The sequence below is a fragment of the Salmo trutta genome, chromosome 8 (genome assembly GCF_901001165.1).
Source record: "Salmo trutta chromosome 8, fSalTru1.1, whole genome shotgun sequence".
In the NCBI taxonomy this organism is placed as follows: domain Eukaryota; kingdom Metazoa; phylum Chordata; class Actinopteri; order Salmoniformes; family Salmonidae; genus Salmo; species Salmo trutta.
This window is the reverse complement of record NC_042964.1, coordinates 25,005,767-25,026,129: the sequence shown is the minus strand read 5'-3', so window position 1 is coordinate 25,026,129 and position 20,363 is coordinate 25,005,767. Positions and strand designations below refer to the sequence as shown.

Genomic DNA, 20,363 nt, shown 5'->3' with positions numbered 1-20,363 from the left:
TTTGAATCTTATACCCCCGTCTATAGCCGCAAGCCTCAGCATCCCCACAGTGGAGTCTCTTTATCGCTATAGAATTTAAGACCTATGGCACAATCACCACCACATCTAGCTACGGCTATATACTGAGGGATTTTGTAGAAGCTTGCTTCCTCGCCAAAATGTGCCATCACACCATGGTTATTATAGTAAACGAAAACTGAAATGAAAACAAATACTAATCATGAAAAAACAGCTTGGTAAACTGAAATAAAATAATGAACAAACCTGTATGAAAAACTAAAACTATACTGTAACTATTATCTTTGACTCGAAAACAAACTATATTAAAATAAAAACCATCATGAATTGTGTTCAGTTGAAGTTTTTTACCTGGTCAAAAGTCGAATGGGGTTTTCAATGGCGTTTTCAAGCTTTTGTGGGGGGGGCGGGTATTCAAGCTACTGAAGCTGGTGGGTAAATGTGGTCAGGAAGTAGCTATGTTTCAAATAGGCCTAGCTTGTGAATCACTACAGAGAGGAAGAGGACAAGTGAGAGGCTTGACTCTTCCCAAAATCTGCCCGCGCAAAAGTACAGCGAGAAGCAGAAGAAGTGGGTATTTTTTTGCATGGAGGTCAATGAGAGAATGTCGAATTTGGTAAAAAATAAAATGTACAGTATTTGCTACGTCAGGCTTATTTGATAGAATAGCTGAAAATGTTCGTCCTTATGAATGTAGTGATGTAAGTGGATGCACATGGCATTCCTGCAACTTTGAGAAAAACTATTTTATATCAGAGTTGTGCCTATTGTTCACACGTGTATCTGCCCTCTCATTGGCTAGAATGTCTGTGCCTGATCCCCCCCTCCTCACCGCCTTTGCAGACATTTGTTCCCATTATTAGTGCGGTCAGTCCAGTATCTTGTCAGTATATAGATAATCTTTGCTCACTATCACTAGCTAACAGGGGAAAAATATAAATAAAACTAATATAAGAACACAAAACTATAATAACCTTGCATCACACACACACACACACACACACACACACACACACACACACACACACACACACACACACACACACACACACACACACACACACACACACACACACACACACACACACACACACACACAGAGATAAAACTAAAACAAGATGGACACCTTGCAATTTGTTGTTGAATGTTCCCTCACGTTTAAACTCCCTCTCACCTCTTCTCCTCCTCCCCAAATGTAACCTCTACTTCCCTTTCTTTCAAGAACTCTACCTTATAGACTTCCTATTTGGTCATGGAAGTTAACATCCCCTCTTTCACCATCTCCTCTTCTTTCTCCCTCCAGAAGAGGAGTCCTCTTTTGAGGATATAGGACTGTACTCTACCTTTCCTGCACTCCAAGCTTAGGTCCCCTCTCACCATGTATTTCCCTTCTGTGTCTCTCCAGGGGCGTCCAGGGGCCTTGGGGCCAGTAGGACCCAGTGGACCAGAGGGCTTCCCAGGTGACCAAGGGCCTTCAGGGCCCAAAGGAGAAAAGGGTCACGTCGGACTTGGGGGCCCCTCTGGGCTGAAAGGAGAAAAGGGGCCTATGGGCGTACCAGGGTTCCCAGGAACCGACGGAGTCCCCGTGAGTATTGTAGCACGCGCACACACGCACGCACACACGCACACACACACTAACCCTATCTTTCTCTCTAGGGTCACCCAGGTGCGGACGGTGGCAGGGGTCTACCGGGAGCAGACGGGTGCAACGGTACCCAGGGAGACCCAGGTCCCAGAACTCTAAACGGAGGAATACCTGGAGCTCCAGGACTCTCTGTGAGTAACATCTATTATCTAAACTGTCTACTAGCTACTAGACTATTATCATCTGTAGCTGTAGGGTTGTCCTCTGTAGCTCAGTTGGTAGAGCATGGCTTTTTGCAACGCCAGGAGAGTGGGTTTGATTCTCTGGACCACCCATACGTAAAATGTATGCACTAAGTCACTTTGGATAAAAGTGTCTTCTACGGTGCCTTCAGAAAGTATTCACACCCCTTGACTTTTTCCACATTTAGTTGTGTTATAGTCTGAATTTAAAATAGATTACATTGAGATTTGGTATCACTGGCCTACACACAATACCCCATAATGTCAAAGTGGAATTATGTTTTTAGACATTTTTACAAATGAATTCAAAATGAAAAGCTGAAATGTCACTTAAGCTATATGGACTCTATGTGCAATAATAGTGTTTAACATTATTTTTTTATGAATACCTCATCTCTGTACTCCGCACATACAATTATCTGTATGGTCCCTCAGTTTCAACCACAATGACCATGTAACGAGTGTCGCGTGTGGAGGACCAAGACGCAACAGGGAAGTGTATACTCATCTCTTTTTAATATAAGAAGGAGAAACAAAATAAACACGTATACAATTAACTGAAACGACACTAACAGTTCTGTCATGTGACAAGCACAAAACAGAATACAACTACCCACAATCCACAATACAGATTCACCCACCATAAACGGACCAAGCAGCGTGAGAAGAAGGAGCAGAGGGTTCAGGATTCGTGGACGTGGGAGGAAATACTGGACGGAAAGGGACCATGGAGACAAGCTGGGGAATATCGCCGCCCGAAAGAGGAGCTGGAGACAGCGAAAGCTGAGAGGCGGTGGTATGAGGCAAGGGAGCGCAACAGGCACGAGAGGCAGCCCCCCCAAAAAACGGGGAGTGTGGCAGAGCCAGGATGGAATTCTGGGCCAACTTCCCGTGCTTACCGGGAGCAGCGTAGTACTGGTCAGGCACCGTGTTATGCGGTGAAGCGCACGGTGTCTCCAGTATGCGCTCATAGCCCGGAGCGCTACATGCCAGCCCCCCGCAAGTGCCATGCGAGAGTGGGCATCGAGCCAGGGCGGATTGTGCCAGCTCAGCGCGTCTGGTCTCCAGTGCGCCGTTTCGGTCCAGGCTATCCGGTGCCGGCTCTGCGCACTGTGTCTCCGGGGCGCTGGGAGGGCTCAGTTCGTCCTATGCCTGCGCTTCGCCCATGCCGGGCTAGAGTGGGCATTCAGCCTGGAGTAGGGGTGTCAAGCGTACGCACCAGAACTCCAGTGCTCCCCCACAGCCCCATCTATCCTGTGCCTCCTCCTCGGACCAGGCCTCCAGTGGGTCTCCCCAGCCTGGTCTATCCTGTGCCTCCTCCTCGGACCAGGCCTCCAGTGGGTCTCCCCAGCCTGGTGAGTCCTGTGCCTGCACCCAGAGCCAGGCCTCCTGCATGTCTCCCCAGCCTGGTGAATCCTGTGCCAGAGTCGCCAGAGTCGCCCGCCAGTCCGGAGCCGCCAGAGTCGCCCGCCAGTCCGGAGCCGCCAGGGTCGCCCGCCAGTCCGGAGCCGCCAGGGTCGCCCGCCAGCCGGGCGCAGCCAGGGTCGCCCGCCAGCCGGGGCGCAGCCAGGGTCGCCCGCCAGTCCTCCGGCGCAGCCAGGGGCGCCACCTAAGTGGGCTGAGCCAGTGGTAGAGCGGGGTCTGCGTCCTGCTCCAGAGCCTCCACCGCAGAGAAATGCCCACCCAGACCCTCCCCTATAGGTTCAGGTTGTGCGGCCGGAGTCCGCACCTTTGGGGGGGGTACTGTCACGCCCTGACCTGAGAGATCATTTTTATGTCTCTATTTTGGTTTGGTCAGGGTGTGATTTGGGTGGGCATTCTATGTCTGTTTTTCTATGTTTGGGATTGCTTTGTTTCGGCCGGGTATGGCTCCCAATCAGGAACAGCTGTACATCGTTGTTGCTGATTGGGAGTCATACTTAGGCAGCCTGTTTTTCCTTTGGGTTTTGTGGGTGAATATTTTCCTGTTTAGTTTTGTTATCCTGACAGAACTGTTGCTGGTCGTTTTTTGGTTTATTTTTGTATAGTGTTCATTCGGTCCATTAAAATAATTCACGATGAACACATCCTCCGCTGCACCGGGGTCTCATTTTGACGACGGCCGTTACAGACCAGGGAGGTTTTCCAATCCCTCGCAAAGAAGTGCACCTATTGGTAGATGTGTAAAAAAATAATAATAAGCAAGCACATATTGAATATCCCTTTGAGCATGGTGAAGTTATTAATTACATTTTGGATGGTGTATAAATACACCCAGTCAATACAAAGATACAGGCGTCCTTCCTAACTCAGTTGCCGGGGAGGAAAAAAATAGCTCAGTGATTTCACCGTGAGGCCAACGATGTCTTTAAAACAGTTACAGTTTAATGGCTGTGATAGGAGACAACTGAGGATGGATCAACAACATTTTAGTTACTCCACAATACTAACCTAAATTACAGAGTGAAAAGAAGGAAACCTGTACATAATACAAATATTCCAAAACATGCATCTTGTTTGCAATAAGGCGCTAAAGTAATACTACAAAACAAATGTGGCAAAGAAATGTACTTTATGTCCTGAATACAAAGCGTTATGTTTGGGGCAAATCCAACACACCACATCACCGAGTACCACTCTTCATATTTTCAAGCATGGTGGTGGCTGCATCATGTTATAGGTATGCTTGTCATCGCTATGCTTGTCATCTTTTTTGCTACGCACAGGCAAAATCCCAGAGGAAGACCTGGTTCAGTCTGCTTTCCAACAGACACTAGAAGATTAATTCACCTTTCAGCAGGACAATAGTTAAAACACATGGCCAAATATACACTGGAGTTGCTTACCAAGACGACTTTGAATGTTCCTGAGTGGTCTAGTTAGAGTTTAGACTTAAATTGGCTTGAAAATGGCTGTCTAACAATGATCAACAACCAACTTGACAGAGCTTGAAGGATTTTTAAAAATAGTCATGTACAATAGTTGTACAATCCAGGTCGGCAAAGCTCTTACAGGCTTACCCAAAAAGACTCACTGCTGCAATTGCTGCCAAAGGCGATTCTAACATGTTTTCACTCAGGGGTGTGAATACTTATGTAAATGAGGTATTTCTGTATTTCATTTTCAATACATCTGCAAACATTTCTAAACACATGTTTTCACTTTGTCCTTTGGGGTGTTGTCTGGGTGAGATAAAAATATATATATTTCATCCATTTTGAAATCAGGTTGTAACACAACAAAATGTGAAATAAGTCAAGGGGTATGAAACATTTCTGAAAGGCACTGTAAATGGCATGTATTATTATTATTGTAGAGTATATTTGTACTGTAAGATGAAATGATCTAGTGTAGTGCTTGTTGGACCAAACTGGATTTGCTGTGGGTAACAACTATCATTTACATCAGTACTATATGACTGTAACGAGAGTCATCTAGTAACAGGTGGCGGTGGTTAGAACGCCGGGCCGGTAACCAAAGCGTTGCTGGTTTGAATCCCTGAGCTGACTGGTGGTGGTGGTGGGGGGGTTACAGGCTTTAATGATCTATGATCTCTCTCTCTCTCTCTCTCTCTCTCTCTCTCTCTCTCTCTCTCTCTCCATCAGGGGCCCACTGGTCCTAAAGGACAGAAGGGAGAGCCTGTATACGTTGGACTCAGTGGGGTAACACACACACACACACACACAAGGATATCATCAGGAAAAGTTTGACATTCCTTCCTCTCCCTCCTTCCCTACCTCATCTTTCCTATCCTGGAGATTGTTTAGAGAAAGGGGGATGATGTTGTTGCTATAATCTCATCCATTGAGGTCAGTCTGACCTGAAACGGACTCTCTTTCCTTCCTCCCTACGTCACTCTTTCCCCCAAGTCTGTGTTTATAATGAACTGGGGACAGTTGTTTAGCTCACAGTTTTATCTTGTTTCCTTACAGGGAGTTCCTGGTCAGCCTGGAATGGATGGTGTACCTGTAAGACATCTCATTACTATACATCAATATACTGTATTTCTTTCTGTATATGTAGTGTATTTGATAACTTGGTGTGTTCCTGACCGGGTTCTATGTGTTCTGTGTTCCTGACCCGCTTTTCTGCGTTATGTTTCTCTCCGTAGGGACCTAGAGGTCCAGACGCAGGTCCCGGTGACTTCGGCCCCAGAGGTCCTGATGGATTCCTTGTATGTAGACACACACACACACACACACACACACACACACACACACACACACACACACACACACACCTGTCTATGTTGATCTAGATACAATATACCATTATTATACTGTATGTACTCAGTATATTAGAGAAACTATTTTATCCCAAATGGTGTCATGACAACCTTTGCATTACACAGAGAGTTTGTCATGTTTAATCTACACATTGGTTAATAAGACTAAAGTCAGTGACATGGGGGAATATACCTCTCTTATTGTCTCTTGATGTCTGTCTATTTTACAATAGAGTCTAATAGATATAATAGATCAGTCTACTCTCCAACTGACTTCCTGTCTGTGTTTTGTTGTTTTTCTCCAGGGTGCTCCAGGCCCCCCCGGTCCCCCTGGCCCTGTAGTAAGTACTGGACAACACTAGATAGGGGAAAATTCCTGACCCTTCAGTAGTTATAGGCCTGGAGTTTTCCTGCTCTGCTAACATGATGCCCCTGGCCCTGTAGTAAGTACTGGACAACACTACAGTGGTGGAAAAAGTACTCAATTGTCATACTTTTTACTCAAGTAAAAGTAAAAGTCACCCAGCAAAATACTGTAGTACTTGAGTAAAAGTCTAAAGGTATTTGGTTTTAAATATACTTAAGTATCAAAAATAAAAGTATAAATCTTTTCACATTCCTTATCATAAGCAAACAAGACCATCATGATTCTCTTGTTTTTTCTTATTTATATATATAACCAGGTGCATACTCCAACACTTTGGTGTTTAAGGATTCTGTCAGTGTGTGTGAATTGGACCATTTTGCTGTCCTGATGAGCATTAGAAATGTAACGAGTACTTTTAGGTGTCAGGGAAAATGTATGTAGTAAAAAGTACATTATTTTCTTTAGGAATGTAATGGAAAAAAAGTTAAAGTTGTCAAAAATATAAAAAGTAAAGTACATATACCCAAAAATCAACTTAAGTAGTGCTTGAAAGTACTAAGAATCTACATAAGTACTTTACACCACTGCAACACTAGACTGTGACCTGAAAGTCCTGCTCAGACTGAGGCTGTCCTAATATGGACACCGTACTGACCTCAGAGACAGCCTGTCTGCTCCATAGAAACTAATAAGGATCTCTATGGTGGAGACAGTGTAATGACACCAACAAACAGATAGGGGGGAGTGTGTACTAAACAACTAAAAGCTGTGTACTTCATGTTGCTTTTGTCATAATGGAGATTGTCTGTTGTTCATTCCAAGTTATTGCCGACAGATGCTATGTATATTCAGTCCATATTGGGGACTTTTTTTACTGGTGACTTATATGGAGACTGTTATAATGACTACACAGTACCAGTCAAAAGTTTGGACACATCTACTCATTTAAGGGTTTTGCTTTATTTTTACTATTTTCTACATTGTAGAATAGTAGTGAAGACATCAAAACTATTAAATAACCCATAAGGAATCATGTAGTAACCAAAAAAGTGTTAAACGAATCAAAATATATTGCATATTTTAGATTCTTCAAAGTAGCCACCCTTGATGACAGATTTGATGACAACTTTGCACACTCTTGGCATTCTCTCAGCCAGCTTCACCTGGAATGCTTTTCCAACAGTCTTGAAGGAGTTCCCACATATGCTGAGCACTTGTTGGCTGCTTTTCCTTCTCTCTGCGGTCAAACTCATCCCAAACCATCTCAAGTGGGTTGAGGTCGGGTGATTGTGGAGGCCAGGTCATCTGATGCAGCACTCATTACTCTCCTTGGTCAAATAACCTTTACACAGCCTGGAGGTGTGTTGAGTCATTGTCCTGTTGAAAAACAAATCATAGTCCCTCTAAGCGCAAACCAGATGGGATGGCGTATCGCTGCAGAATGCTGTGGTAGCCATGTTTGTTAAGTGTGCCTTGAATTCTAAAAGAATTACAGACAGTGTGACCAGCAAAGCACCATCACACCTCCTCCTCCATGCTTCATGGTGGTAACCACACATGCGGAGATCATCCGTTCACCTACTCTGCGTCTCACAAACACAGGGCGGTTGGAACCAAAAATCTCAAATTTGGTTTTTGTAGTGGTTTCTTTGCAGCAATTCGACTAGCTGTCAGAGCAGCTCACAGATCACTGCACCTGTACATAGCCCATCTGTAAATAGCCCATCCAACTACCTCATCCCCATACTGTATTTATTGATTTCTCTTGCTCCTTTGCACCCCAGTATCTCTACTTGCACATTCATCTTCTGCACATCTACCATTCCCGTGTTTAATTGCTATATTGTAATTACTTCGCCACCATGGCCTATTTATTGCCTTACCTCCCTTATCCTACCTCATTTGCACATGCTGTACTTTTTCTACTGTATTATTGACTGTATGTTTGTTTATTCCATGTGTAACTCTGTATTGTTGTATGTGTCGAACTGCTTTGCTTTATCTTGGCCAGGTCGCCGTTGCAAATGAGAACATGTTCTCAACTAGCCTACCTGGTTAAATAAAGGTGAAATAAAAATAAAAAAATGAAGGTCTGATTCACGCAGTCTCCTCTGAACAGTTGCTGTTGAGATTTGTCTGTTACTTGAACTCTGTGAAGCGTTTATTTGGGCTACAATCTGAGATTAAGTTAACTCTAATGAACTTATCCTCTGCAGCAGAGGTAACTCTGGGTCTTCCTTTCCTGTGGCGGTCCTCATGAGAGCCAGTTTCATCATAGCGCTTGATGGTGTTTGCGACTGCACTTGAAGAACGTTTCAAAGTTCTTGAAATGTTCTGCATTGACTGACCTTCTGACCTTCTTTAAGTAATGATGGACTTTCGTTTCTCTATGCTTATTTGAGCTGTTCTTGCCATAATATGGACTTGGTATTTTACCAAATAGGGCTATCTTCTGTATACCACGCCTACCTTGTCACAACACAACTGATTGGCTCAAATGCATTAAGAAGGAAAGAAATTCCACAAATTTACTTTTAACAAGGCACACCTGTTAATTGAAATGCATTCCAGGTCATGAAGCTGGTTGAGAGAATGCCAAGAGTGAGCAAAGCTGTCATCAAGGCAAAGGGTGGCTACTTTGAAGAATATCAAATATAAAATATGTTTTGATTTGATTAACACTTTTTTGGTTACTACATGATTCCATATGTGTTATTTCATAGTTTTTATGTATTCACTATTATTCTACAATGTAGAAAATATTAAAATAAAGAAACCCTTGAATGAGTAGGTGTGTGCAAACTTTTGACTGGCACTGTATATTGAACAAAAATATAAACGTGACATGCAACAATTTCAACGATTTTACTGAGTTCATATGAGGAATATACAGTTCATATAAGGAAATCGGTCAATGAAAAATAAATTAGGCCCTAATCTACAGTAAGGGAAAAAAGTATTTGATCCCCTGCTGATTTTGTACGTTTGCCCACTGACAAAGAAATGATCAGTCTATAATTTTAATGGTAGGTTTATTTGAACAGTGAGAGACAGAATAACAACAACAAAAAATCAGAAAACCGCATGTCAAAAATGTTATAAAATGATTTGCATTTTAATGAGGGAAATAAGTATTTGACCCCTCTGCAAAACATGACTTAGTACTTGGTGGCAAAACCCTTGTTGGCAATCACAGAGGTCAGACGTTTCTTGTAGTTGGCCACCAGGTTTGCACACATCTCAGGAGGGATTTTGTCCCACTCCTCTTTGCAGATCTTCTCCAAGTCATTAAGGTTTCGAGGCTGACGTTTGGCAACTCGAACCTTCAGCTCCCTCCACAGATTTTCTATGGGATTATGGTCTGGAGACTGGCTAGGCCACTCCAGGACCTTAATGTGCTTCTTCTTGAGCCACTCCTTTGTTGCCTTGGCCGTGTGTTTTGGGTCATTGTCATGCTGGAATACCCATCCACAACCCATTTTCAATGCCCTGGCTGAGGGAAGGAGGTACTCACCCAAGATTTGACAGCACATGGCCCCGTCCATCGTCCCTTTGATGCGGTAAAGTTGTCCTGTCCCCTTAGCAGAAAAACACCCCCAAAGCATAATGTTTCCACCTCCATGTTTGACGGTGGGGATGGTGTTCTTGGGGTCATAGGCAGCATTCCTCCTCCTCCAAACACGGCGAGTTGAGTTGATGCCAAAGAGCTCCATTTTGGTCTCATCTGACCACAACACTTTCACCCAGTTGTCCTCTGAATTATTCAGATGTTCATTGGCAAACTTCAGACGGGCATGTATATGTGCTTTCTTGAGCAGGGGGACCTTGCGGGCGCTGCAGGATTTCAGTCCTTCACGGCGTAGTGTGTTACCAATTGTTTTCTTGGTGACTATGGTTCCAGCTGCCTTGAGATCATTGACAAGATCCTCCCATGTAGTTCTGGGCAGATTCCTCACCGTTCTCATGATCATTGCAACTCCACGAGGTGAGATCTTGCATGGAGCCCCAGGCCGAGGGAGATTGACAGTTCTTTTGTGTTTCTTCCATTTGCGAATAATCGCACCAACTGTTGTTACCTTCTCACCAAGCTGCTTGGCGATGGTCTTGTAGCCCATTCCAGCCTTGTGTAGGTCTACAATCTTGTCCCTGACATCCTTGGAGAGCTCTTTGGACTTGGCCATGGTGGAGAGTTTGGAATCTGATTGATTGATTGCTTCTGTGGACAGGTGTCTTTTTATACAGGTAACAAACTGAGATTAGGAGCACTCCCTTTAAGAGTGTGCTCCTAATCTCAGCTCATTAGCTGTATAAAAGACACCTGGGAGCCAGAAATCTTTCTGATTGAGAGGGGGTCAAATACTTATTTCCCTCATTAAAATGCAAATCAATTTATAACATTTTTGACATGCGTTTTTCTGGATTTTCTTGTTGTTATTCTGTCTCTCACTGTTCAAATAAACCTACCATTAAATTTATAGACTGATAATTTCTTTGTCAGTGGGCAAACGTACAAAATCAGCAGGGAATCAAATACTTTTTTCCCTCACTGTATGTATTTCACATGACTGGGCAGAGGCGCAGCCATGGATGGGCCTGGGAGGGCATAGGCCCACCTACTTGGGAGCCAGGACCAGCCAATCAAAATGAGTTTATACCCACATAAGGGCTTTATTGCAGACAGAAATAGTCCTCAGTTTCATCAGCTGTCCAGATGGCTGATCTCAGACGATCCCGCAGGTGACGAAGCCGGATGTGGAGGTCCTGGGCTGGCATGGTTACACTTGGTCTGCGGTTGTGAGGCCTGTTGGACGTACTGCCAAATTCTCTAAAACGACATTGGGCAGCTTATGGTAGAGAAATGAAAATTATATTCTCTGGCAACAGCTCTGGTGGACATTCCTGCAGTAAGCATGCAAATTGCACACTCCCTCAAAACTTGAGATATCCATGGTATTGTGTTGTGTGACAAAACTGCACATTTTAGAGTGGCCTTTTATTGTCCCCAGCACAAGTTGCACCTGTGTAATGATTATGCTATTTAATCAGCTTCTTAATATGCCAAATCCTGTCAGGTGGATGGATTATCTTGACAAAGGAGAAATGCTCACTAACAGGGATGTTAACAAAAACATTTGAGAGAAATAAGCTTTTTGTGCGTATGTAAAATTTCTGGGAACTTTTATTTCAGCTCATGAAACATGTGACCAACACTTTACATGTTGCGTTTATATTTTTGTTCAGTATAGTTACATCCATAGAATTTTACAATGCTTGTCAATTGTAGGGTGATGTGTTGTTGTCCAAATGCAATACCCACTCTTGTTTTCCAGGGGAGCCCCAGTCTAGGGTTTCAGGGGGAGCCAGGAGACAAGGTACGCGCCAACAAAACAACACAACTAATTATTAGATGTTAATGAACGATTTTATTGATTAGTAATCGATTAATCATATCAGTTTATTAGGTCTTTAGCATCTTATTCGCTCACCCGACCCAACCACAACTTCCCCCCACCCCGTCCAACCATACCTGTACCCCTTCTTATCACTCATTGGATTTCAGCTATATTGAGAAGTAATTGATTTATTACATCAGTTTATTACATCAGTCTAAAGCTAAATTATAGCTTTAGACTGTTGAAAGAGTGTAATATGACATAATCTGCATCCCAAATGGCACCCTGTTTTTCTTATATAGTGCATTACTTTTGACCAGAGCCCATTTGTATCTATATGTCTTTCCCAATGGGAGGGAGACTGGCAACTTTATCCTCACTGTAGATCAAACTGAAAACAGCCGGCTTAGGTTATTCTAGCTGTGTGTGTGTGTGTGTGTGTGTGTGTGTGTGCGCGCCTGCAATTTGTGCATGCGTGTTGAGGATGGTTGAAATGCATGATGAAGGATGTCTTTTTGACCTCTGTGTGCATGCGTGTTGAGGATGGTTGAAATGCACGATGAAGGATGTCTTTTTGACCTCTGTGTGCATGCGTGTTGAGGATGGTTGAAATGCACGATGAAGGATGTCTTTTTGACCTCTGTGTGCATGCGTGTTGAGGATGGTTGAAATGCACGATGAAGGATGTCTTTTTGACCTCTGTGTGCATGCGTGTTGAGGATGGTTGAAATGCACGATGAAGGATGTCTTTTTGACCTCTGTGTGCATGCCATGCAATCTTTCTTGGTGATGGTTTGACACATCCTCTTCCCCTCTATTCAACCTCCTCCCATCTCCACCCACCCCCCTGGCCCTTACATACACCCAACAGCACATTACCCTTTAGCCCCAACACTCCCTCCATCCATCTCTCCTGACCTCCTCCCTCATCCCCCTCTTCTCTCTGTTTTTTTCCACTGACACATCTACCTCAGTATATCACCAGTATCAGTGGTGGCGAGTGGGTGACATGGGAGGATGGGCTCATTGTAATGGCTGGAATGGAAAGAATAGATTGGTATTATTACATAGTTTCCATGTGTTTGATACCATTCCATTCACTCCATTTCAGTCATTATTAGGAGCCATCCTCCCCTCACCAGCCTCCTCTGGTTTGTTCCATCTCTATTATTAAAATATGATCTTGTCTTCAATGATTTTACAGTTTACCCCTGGTGTGTTTATAAATGCATGACAGTACTGCCACTGGGACCACTAGAGCCCTATGGAGGCGGCCATTTTGTTTCTCATTCTGAATCTGAACTCTTAACAAATCTGAACTCTAACAAATCTAAACGAAAAAGATCACAATCTAAAATATAATTGAAGGAACGAATAGTTGTCCTGTGGCATTACTAAAATAACATGTTTCCTTACTGTTGGATGGCAGCTCAGAGATTATTCTAGAACTTTTCATCACCCTCATAAAGGTCAATCATTTGTGGACTCTACTAAAAGTAGTCTTAGTACAGAAGTTATGTACTGTCTGTCGCTTTGGATAAAAGCATCTGCTAAATGGCATCTTTATTACGTCTGTGTTAAGACTATGTTTAGTTGGTAGAAACAGACAATAACATATAGCATATTGTATCTATATTCCCAACTAATTATATGAATTCTATGTTGTATTATATTCTGCCTATAAAATCCACTTTATTGTATTATATTTCCACCAATAAGATCTCTGAGCTGTCATGTGGGTGGGCGTGTCGTGGTCTGTGATTGGTGCTGGAATCACTTGCTCCTGCTTCCTGTGCTGCGTTATTTTCCTTTGACCTTATTTGGGCATGGTGGTGCTGGAACATCATGGGAGTTTTGCCTCAGTATTCAGTATCCGTTGCATTTGACCACCAGTGAGAATGAATGACCCACTAACATTCACCATCGATCCATCAATGGATAAATCCGCCATCTTTCCATCTTCTCCTCCCTGCATGTGTCTTGTTGTTCAAACCCCAACAACAGACAAACAAACAAACAAACAAACAAACAAACAATAACAAACTACTAATTGGAAGTCGTGTTGAAAGAGGAACAGCTAGATTCACCGATAAGCCTTTGGGATAGATGATGATAAGCAAACATTTTAATAAAGTCGGTTATTTATCCCTTTGATTCAATTTTTTTCTATATTATACATTTTCTGTTTTGGCCTGAGGAAATTGCTCTCTAAATTGTTTTCTTCTCAGTGACGTATCGGAAGAAAGATAAAGTCGGCCAGAGCTCTCTCTCTCTCTCTCTCTCCCTTTCTCTCTTTATCGATCCCCCTCTTTCTCTTCAATTCTCTCTCTCCCGTTCTCTCTTTATCAATCTCCCTCATACACTTTCTCTTACTCCTCCAATCCGATCTCCCCTTCTTCGTTTATGGGTTGTTCCAACGAAATAGGTGCATTTTGCGTTCCTTTGCTATTTTAAGTAGAAATTGTGAACCAATTCTGTTATATTAAATGAAGTGCCCTTTAGTATCGACCACATGGATAATTAAATACATCTTATTTTTAAGATGGATAAAGGCTTGCTATAAAAAATGGTGACGCTTGCATTCAATTGCCACTCCCTGTTCCACACATCAAACTTCCATTCCCGGTGGCACAAAGGGATTCATGGCATATTTAAGATGAAATCGTCAACCCTGTTTCAATCAACCCTGTTTCTTTATTTGGCACTTAAATGACATTAGATGAGAGAGTTTAATAGTCACATTTACAGTGTTGCAGATGTAATTACAGGGTACAGTTAGATTCTTGAGCTCCGAGCTCCAACAATGCAGGACGAAGGTACCTGACTAGTGGTGGCTATTCAGCAGCCTGATGGTCAGGGGGTAGAAGCTATTGGCCAGTCTTACAGTTTTTGCCATGATGCTCCTATACTGCCCATGTCTTAGTGATGGAAACGGGGAGAACAGGCCACGGTTCGGGTTGCTGCGGTCCCTGATGATTTTTCTGCGACACCTGGCGTTGTAGGTGTCATGGAGGGCATGCATTGTGCAGCCAATGGCGTGTTCGGCTGAGCGTACCACCCTCTGTAGTGCCTTGTGGTCCTCAGCGGTGGAGTTGCCATACCCCAGGCTGTGATGCAGCCCGACAGTATGCTCTCGATGGTGCTCCTGTAGAACACTGTGAGGGCCCTTGGGGTTCAGGCTAAATTTCTTCAGCATCCTGAGGTTGAAGAGTCGCTGTCGTGCCTTCACCACAACGACATCGTGGTGAATTAGGCACTTACTGTAGTCATTTTTATTATTTAACCTCTTGAGATGGGAAAACTCGTTTTTTTATGAATGTGAACATGTGCTATTTGTTTGGTGAAGTCATTTTTTTTATACCAAGTTACACTTCTCAAAAGGGACCGAATTGGTGGAACGACCCTTATGCAATCCCACCATCTCATCCCCTACTTCTCACTCTCACTTTGAGTCTCTCTATCTTTCTCTTTTCCTCAGTCTTTTTTTATCTTCATTTCATTTTATCACCTTTCCTATCTCTCTTTATTTAATGTGTTCTCCTTCTATCTCTCGTTCCCTCTTTTCCTATTTCTCCCTCTCCATCCCTCTCCTTCTTCATCCCTCTCCTTTTCAACCTCTCTCTCCCTGGTCCTCTCTCTTCTGGCTCTCTTTATTGCCACCTCTCCCTCTCCTCCATCTTCTCCCTCTCGCTCAATCTCCCAACCCTCGCCCCCCCCTACCCCCCCCCCCCCCACCCCCCTTTGCTCTCAACCTTCCAACTCCAAATTCCTCCCGCACCCTTCAACCTCCAACCTCCTCATCCTCCCGTCTGATTGGCTAATAATGACTGACTCACATGTGTTGTCCTCTGGATCACCAGGGCGACGCAGGTCAGCCCGGACCCCGAGGCGTGCCCGGCGACGAGCCGCTAGTAGGCGCACCTATTACCACTATCTACAAAGGAGATAAGGTAACACAGACAGGAGCAGTGGTCCCCACCCGCCGGAGGGGTGTGAAAGAGGGAGGAGAGACGGGGGAGGAAGGGGGAGGAAGACACTGAGGCAGGGGGGAAGAGAGGGAACGAAAGGCTGGTCTAAGACACAGAATCACAAAAACATCTTGATTATATATTATGGAAAGTAGTATTACAAAATACCATGGAGGGTTGAAGTTGACGTGTCTCTACTCTTTGATGACAGACAACCTGAAGTTGACAGATAACCCGATGTTGACTTGCCTCCATCTTGCCAAACTAATGTAATCCTGCTTCTGGTGTAGCATTACAAAGCACAGGGGTTGGGAAGCTCTCCAAAGCAGGTATGATGCAAATAATCAGCAACTGTACTGTTAGCTGTGGATGACATAAGGAATGATAGTGTGGGATGTAAAAACGTATCGTAATAGGGGAAGGGATAGTATACTGTGTGACTGACCGGCCCTTCATACCCCCCCGCCCCTCCCCCCCGCCACCAAACTCTACCTTGCCCGAAACCCCCCACCAACCCCCTACACTACCACCCCTCCTAGGGTCACACACACACACACACAGTCCGTCCCTCCAACTACCCCTACCCCCCCTCTCTCTAGACCGACCCTCCAACCTATCCCTCCAAATCTACCTGAAAACAACTGCTGTTGCCGCCACCCAACCAATCCCCTCCCTCCTCCCCTCCAACCCTCCTCTCCCTCAACCCCCATCGTGTTGCCATGTAAAAACTCTCTCTTCCTTGGTTACCGTTACCCAGGGCGATGTGGGCCCGCAGGGAGACCCAGGCAGGCCCTTGGTCAATGGAGTGGTGGAGTTTGTGGGCTTTCCTAAAGGAGACAAAGGACCTAAGGTTTGTGATGAGAGAAACACACGTTCAAGAGCTCCAGGGCTCCAGAGAGGAGGCCTGGGTAGCCGACCCACTCTCCCCCAGCCGGGTTGCTCCATCCTGGCATGGAGTCGAGCCGTGGTGGGGGGGTGGGTGGTGGAAGGTGGTGGTGATACTATACCCCACCTATAGCTGGCTCGCTGGCTGGCTCCTGGAGTGTCATACAGTCCCCCGCGCCCCCCAACCATCCCCTCTCCCGGCCTACACCCCCCACCCTTCCCTCCCCCCAGTGTCCGTGTCCCATTCCATTATCCCATTATGCACCCCCACCCCATCGCAATGTGATACTGCAGTTATTATTGAGTTGTTTGTTTTCTTACTGTATGTTTTTATATCGGTTGTTGCACACAGAATACAAAGTAAAGAACAGGATTAGTGTAATATTGAAAGGCAACGGAAATCTGCAGATATCAGTCAGTACTGTAATGTGAAGAATATCTACTGTTTGCGTCATGCACATGTTTACAGAGAGACTGTACTCAGTCAATCGGATGCTTTGGTATCACTTCTTCTAAGTGAACATAAGACTTAAGCGTTAGCAGTGAAACGTTTTTATCAGTCATTGCTGTTATGTAACCTGTTTTTGCCTCCTCGTTGCTTTTATGCTATTATTATTTTTTTCCTGAATGATGGCGTATGGACTTTCCTCCAGTGAGGACAACTGTGGGGTTTCCATTTTGTTTCTGTAACGTTTCCTTTTGCTTTTCTCTTCCCTGCTCTCTCTTTCTCTCTCCATCTCTTTCTCTCTCGCTCCATCTTTCTTTCCGTCTCTCTCTCAGGGGGAAGGGGGTTACAAAGGAGTGCGTGGACCAACTGGTAGACCTGGCCCACCTGTAAGTGTGTCTGTCTTGTCTATTGGGGACAATAAAGATGTATTTAATTGAATAGCTATTTGCAGCAGAGCATAAAGAATGCTATTTCAACTGAAATGGAGAATGTACTGTCACTGTTAATGCTTCAATCAGTGTGCGTGTCCCAAATGGCACCCTATTCCCTAATCGTGCGCTACTTTTGACCAGAGCTTTGAAGGCACAATCTGCCATTGCTACAGCAATTTTTGTACTTCAAATTTATGATAAACTCAGGGAAAAAAAGAAACGTCCCTTTTTCAGGACCCTGTCTTTCAAAGATAATTCGTAAAAATCCAAATAACTTCACAGATCTTCATTGTAAAGGGTTTAAACACTGTTTCCCATGATGTTCAATGAACTATAAACAATTAATGAACATGCACCTGTGGAACGGTCGTTAAGACACTAACAGCTTACAGACGGTAGGCAATTAAGGTCAGAGTTATGAAAACGTAGGACACTAAAGAGGCCTTTCTACTGGCTCTGAAAAACACAAAATTAAGATGTCCAGGGTCCCTGCTCATCTGCTTGAATGTGCCTTGGGCATGCTGCAAGGAGGCATGTGGACTGCAGATGTGGCCAGGGCAATAAAAATTGCAATGTCTGTACTATGTGATGCCTAAGACAGCGCTACAGGGAGACATGATGGACAGCTGGTCATCATCGCAGTGGCAGACCACATGTAACAACACCTGCACAGGATCGGTACATCCGAACACCACACCTGCGGGACAGGTACAGGATGGCAACAACAACTGCCCGAGTTACACCAGGAACGCACAATCCCTCCATCAGTGCTCAGAATGTCTGCAATAGGCTGAGAGAGGCTGGACTGAGGGCTTGTAGGCCTGTTGTAATGCAAGTCCTCACCAGACATCACCGGCAACAACGCCGCCTATGGGCACAAACCCACCGTCGCTGGACCAGACAGGACTGGCAAAAAGTGCTCTTCTCTGACGAGTTTCAGTTTTGTCTCACCAGGGGTGATGGTTGGATTCGCGTTTATCGTCGAAGGAATGAGCGTTACACCGAGGCCTGTACTCTGGAGCGGGATAGATTTGGAGGTTGAGGGTCCGTCATGGTCTGGGGCGGTGTGTCACAGCATCATCGGACTGAGCTTGTTGTCATTGCAGGCAATATCAATGCTGTGCATTACAGTGAAGACATCCTCCTCCCTCATGTGGTACTCTTCCTGCAGGCTCATCCTGACATGACCCTCCAGCATGACAATGCCACCAGCCATACTGCTCATTCTGTGCATGATTTCCTGCAAGACAGGAATGTCAGTGTTCTACCATGGCCAGCGAAGAGCCCGGATCTCAATCCTATTGAGCACGTCTGGGACCTGTTGGATCGGAGGGTGAGGGCTAGGGCCATTCCCCCCAGAAATGTCTGGGAACTTGCAGGTGCCTTGGTGGAAGAGTGGGGTAACATCTCACAGCAAGAACTGGCAAATCTGGTGTAGTCCATGAGGAGGAGATGCACTGCAGTACTTAATGCAGCTGGTGGCCACCAGATACTCACTGTTACTGTTACTTTTGATTTTGACCCCCCCTTTGTTCAGGGACACATTATTCCATTTATGTTAGTCACATGTCTGTTGAACTTGTTCAGTTTATGTCTCAGTTGTTGAATCTTGTTATGTTCATACAAATATTTACACATGTTAAGTTTGCTGAAAATCAACGCAGTTGACAGTGAGAGGATGTTTCTTTTTTCCTGAGTTTATATACCCATTGATTCTTGAATAATATAACTTATAAATGCTACATGAATTTAGATAAATTATCTTAACCCATCAAAACTCAAAATATAAGCTTGTTTTACTCCTTTGTTTGTAAACAATGCAATTCTAAACAACCACTGTATAGCCTCAAAACACGGTTAAAACTATACTTTTGATATCATGGATGGCCAGTATTTGCATCTATAGCTCTATGATTTTTACATTTCTCCAGGTCCATCCCTCAGCTATTTACCAAATCAGTGGCGGGATGACTGCTTTGTTATCGTTTGAACTGCAGATTGCCCCTACAAAGTAGTGGACTACATAGGGAATAGTATGTCATTTAGCAAGCAGTAAGTATGTTGTAAATGTTTGACCCATACGTCTGTTGCCAGGGTCCTTTCGGCTTTCCTGGCGAGGTGGGAGAGAGTGGAATTTTGGGGTATCCAGGGGGACGGGTAAGCTCCTCCCCTCCTTCTACGTCTGATAATGTCCCAATTATCTCTCCTTCCTCCCAAAGTGTGCACTTGTTCACTTCCCTTCACTGATTTGAAAGGAATGACTGGTATGATAAATATGGTGGAAACCCATACTAGTCCATACCCCTACTAATAGGATGCTTTTACATTTGTAGGAAGTAGTGAACAAAATAGGTAATATTGGTATACACCCGGTGTGTTGTGTTGATTGGGATTCTTAACTCTGATTGTAAACTATTCTCCGGCGGCCTTCTTGTTTCTCTCTTGGCAGGGTCCTCCTGGTTTTAACGGGCCTCCTGGATCTCCAGGAAGACAGGTAGGACACACACACACACACCGAGAGTTGACCTGTTTGGCTCTATCACGCACAGCCAGAGGCAAAACGAGAGACAAGAGAGAGGCACACACACACACCCACTTAAATCAAATAATGAATTGATTTATAAACAGATTAATGAACCAATTAATCTCTTTCCCAATAAAGGGATTCACAGGAAGTCCAGGGTTCCCCGGCCAACCAGGCTACAGAGGACCTAAGGTAATCAATTTTTCTGAAATTAATAAATTACTGTGTATTTCATACAAATTGAATATCATGTAATATTGGCTGTATTTACACAATTCTGATCTTTTGCCCAATTTTT

The 20,363-nt window shown here is 44.3% G+C and overlaps 1 protein-coding gene across 3 annotated transcripts in view; it reads left to right on the top strand.

The window, feature by feature from the left end:
* LOC115198582 (collagen alpha-6(IV) chain) overlaps window positions 1-20,363 on the top strand; it is a 201,859-nt gene that overhangs the window by 142,115 nt on the left and 39,381 nt on the right. For 2 of the 3 annotated variants that reach the window (XM_029760630.1, XM_029760632.1), the window contains exons 5-16: window positions 1,424-1,603; window positions 1,675-1,794; window positions 5,430-5,486; window positions 5,757-5,792; window positions 5,936-5,998; window positions 6,355-6,390; window positions 11,747-11,788; window positions 16,535-16,627; window positions 17,443-17,496; window positions 19,636-19,698; window positions 19,991-20,035; window positions 20,204-20,257. In XM_029760630.1, coding sequence (XP_029616490.1) covers window positions 1,424-1,603; window positions 1,675-1,794; window positions 5,430-5,486; window positions 5,757-5,792; window positions 5,936-5,998; window positions 6,355-6,390; window positions 11,747-11,788; window positions 16,535-16,627; window positions 17,443-17,496; window positions 19,636-19,698; window positions 19,991-20,035; window positions 20,204-20,257 — 843 coding nt within the window. Of the gene's footprint in view, window positions 1-1,423; window positions 1,604-1,674; window positions 1,795-5,429; window positions 5,487-5,756; window positions 5,793-5,935; window positions 5,999-6,354; window positions 6,391-11,746; window positions 11,789-15,669; window positions 15,760-16,534; window positions 16,628-17,442; window positions 17,497-19,635; window positions 19,699-19,990; window positions 20,036-20,203; window positions 20,258-20,363 lie in introns of all 3 variants that reach the window. The other variant, XM_029760631.1, reaches the window with a different exon arrangement.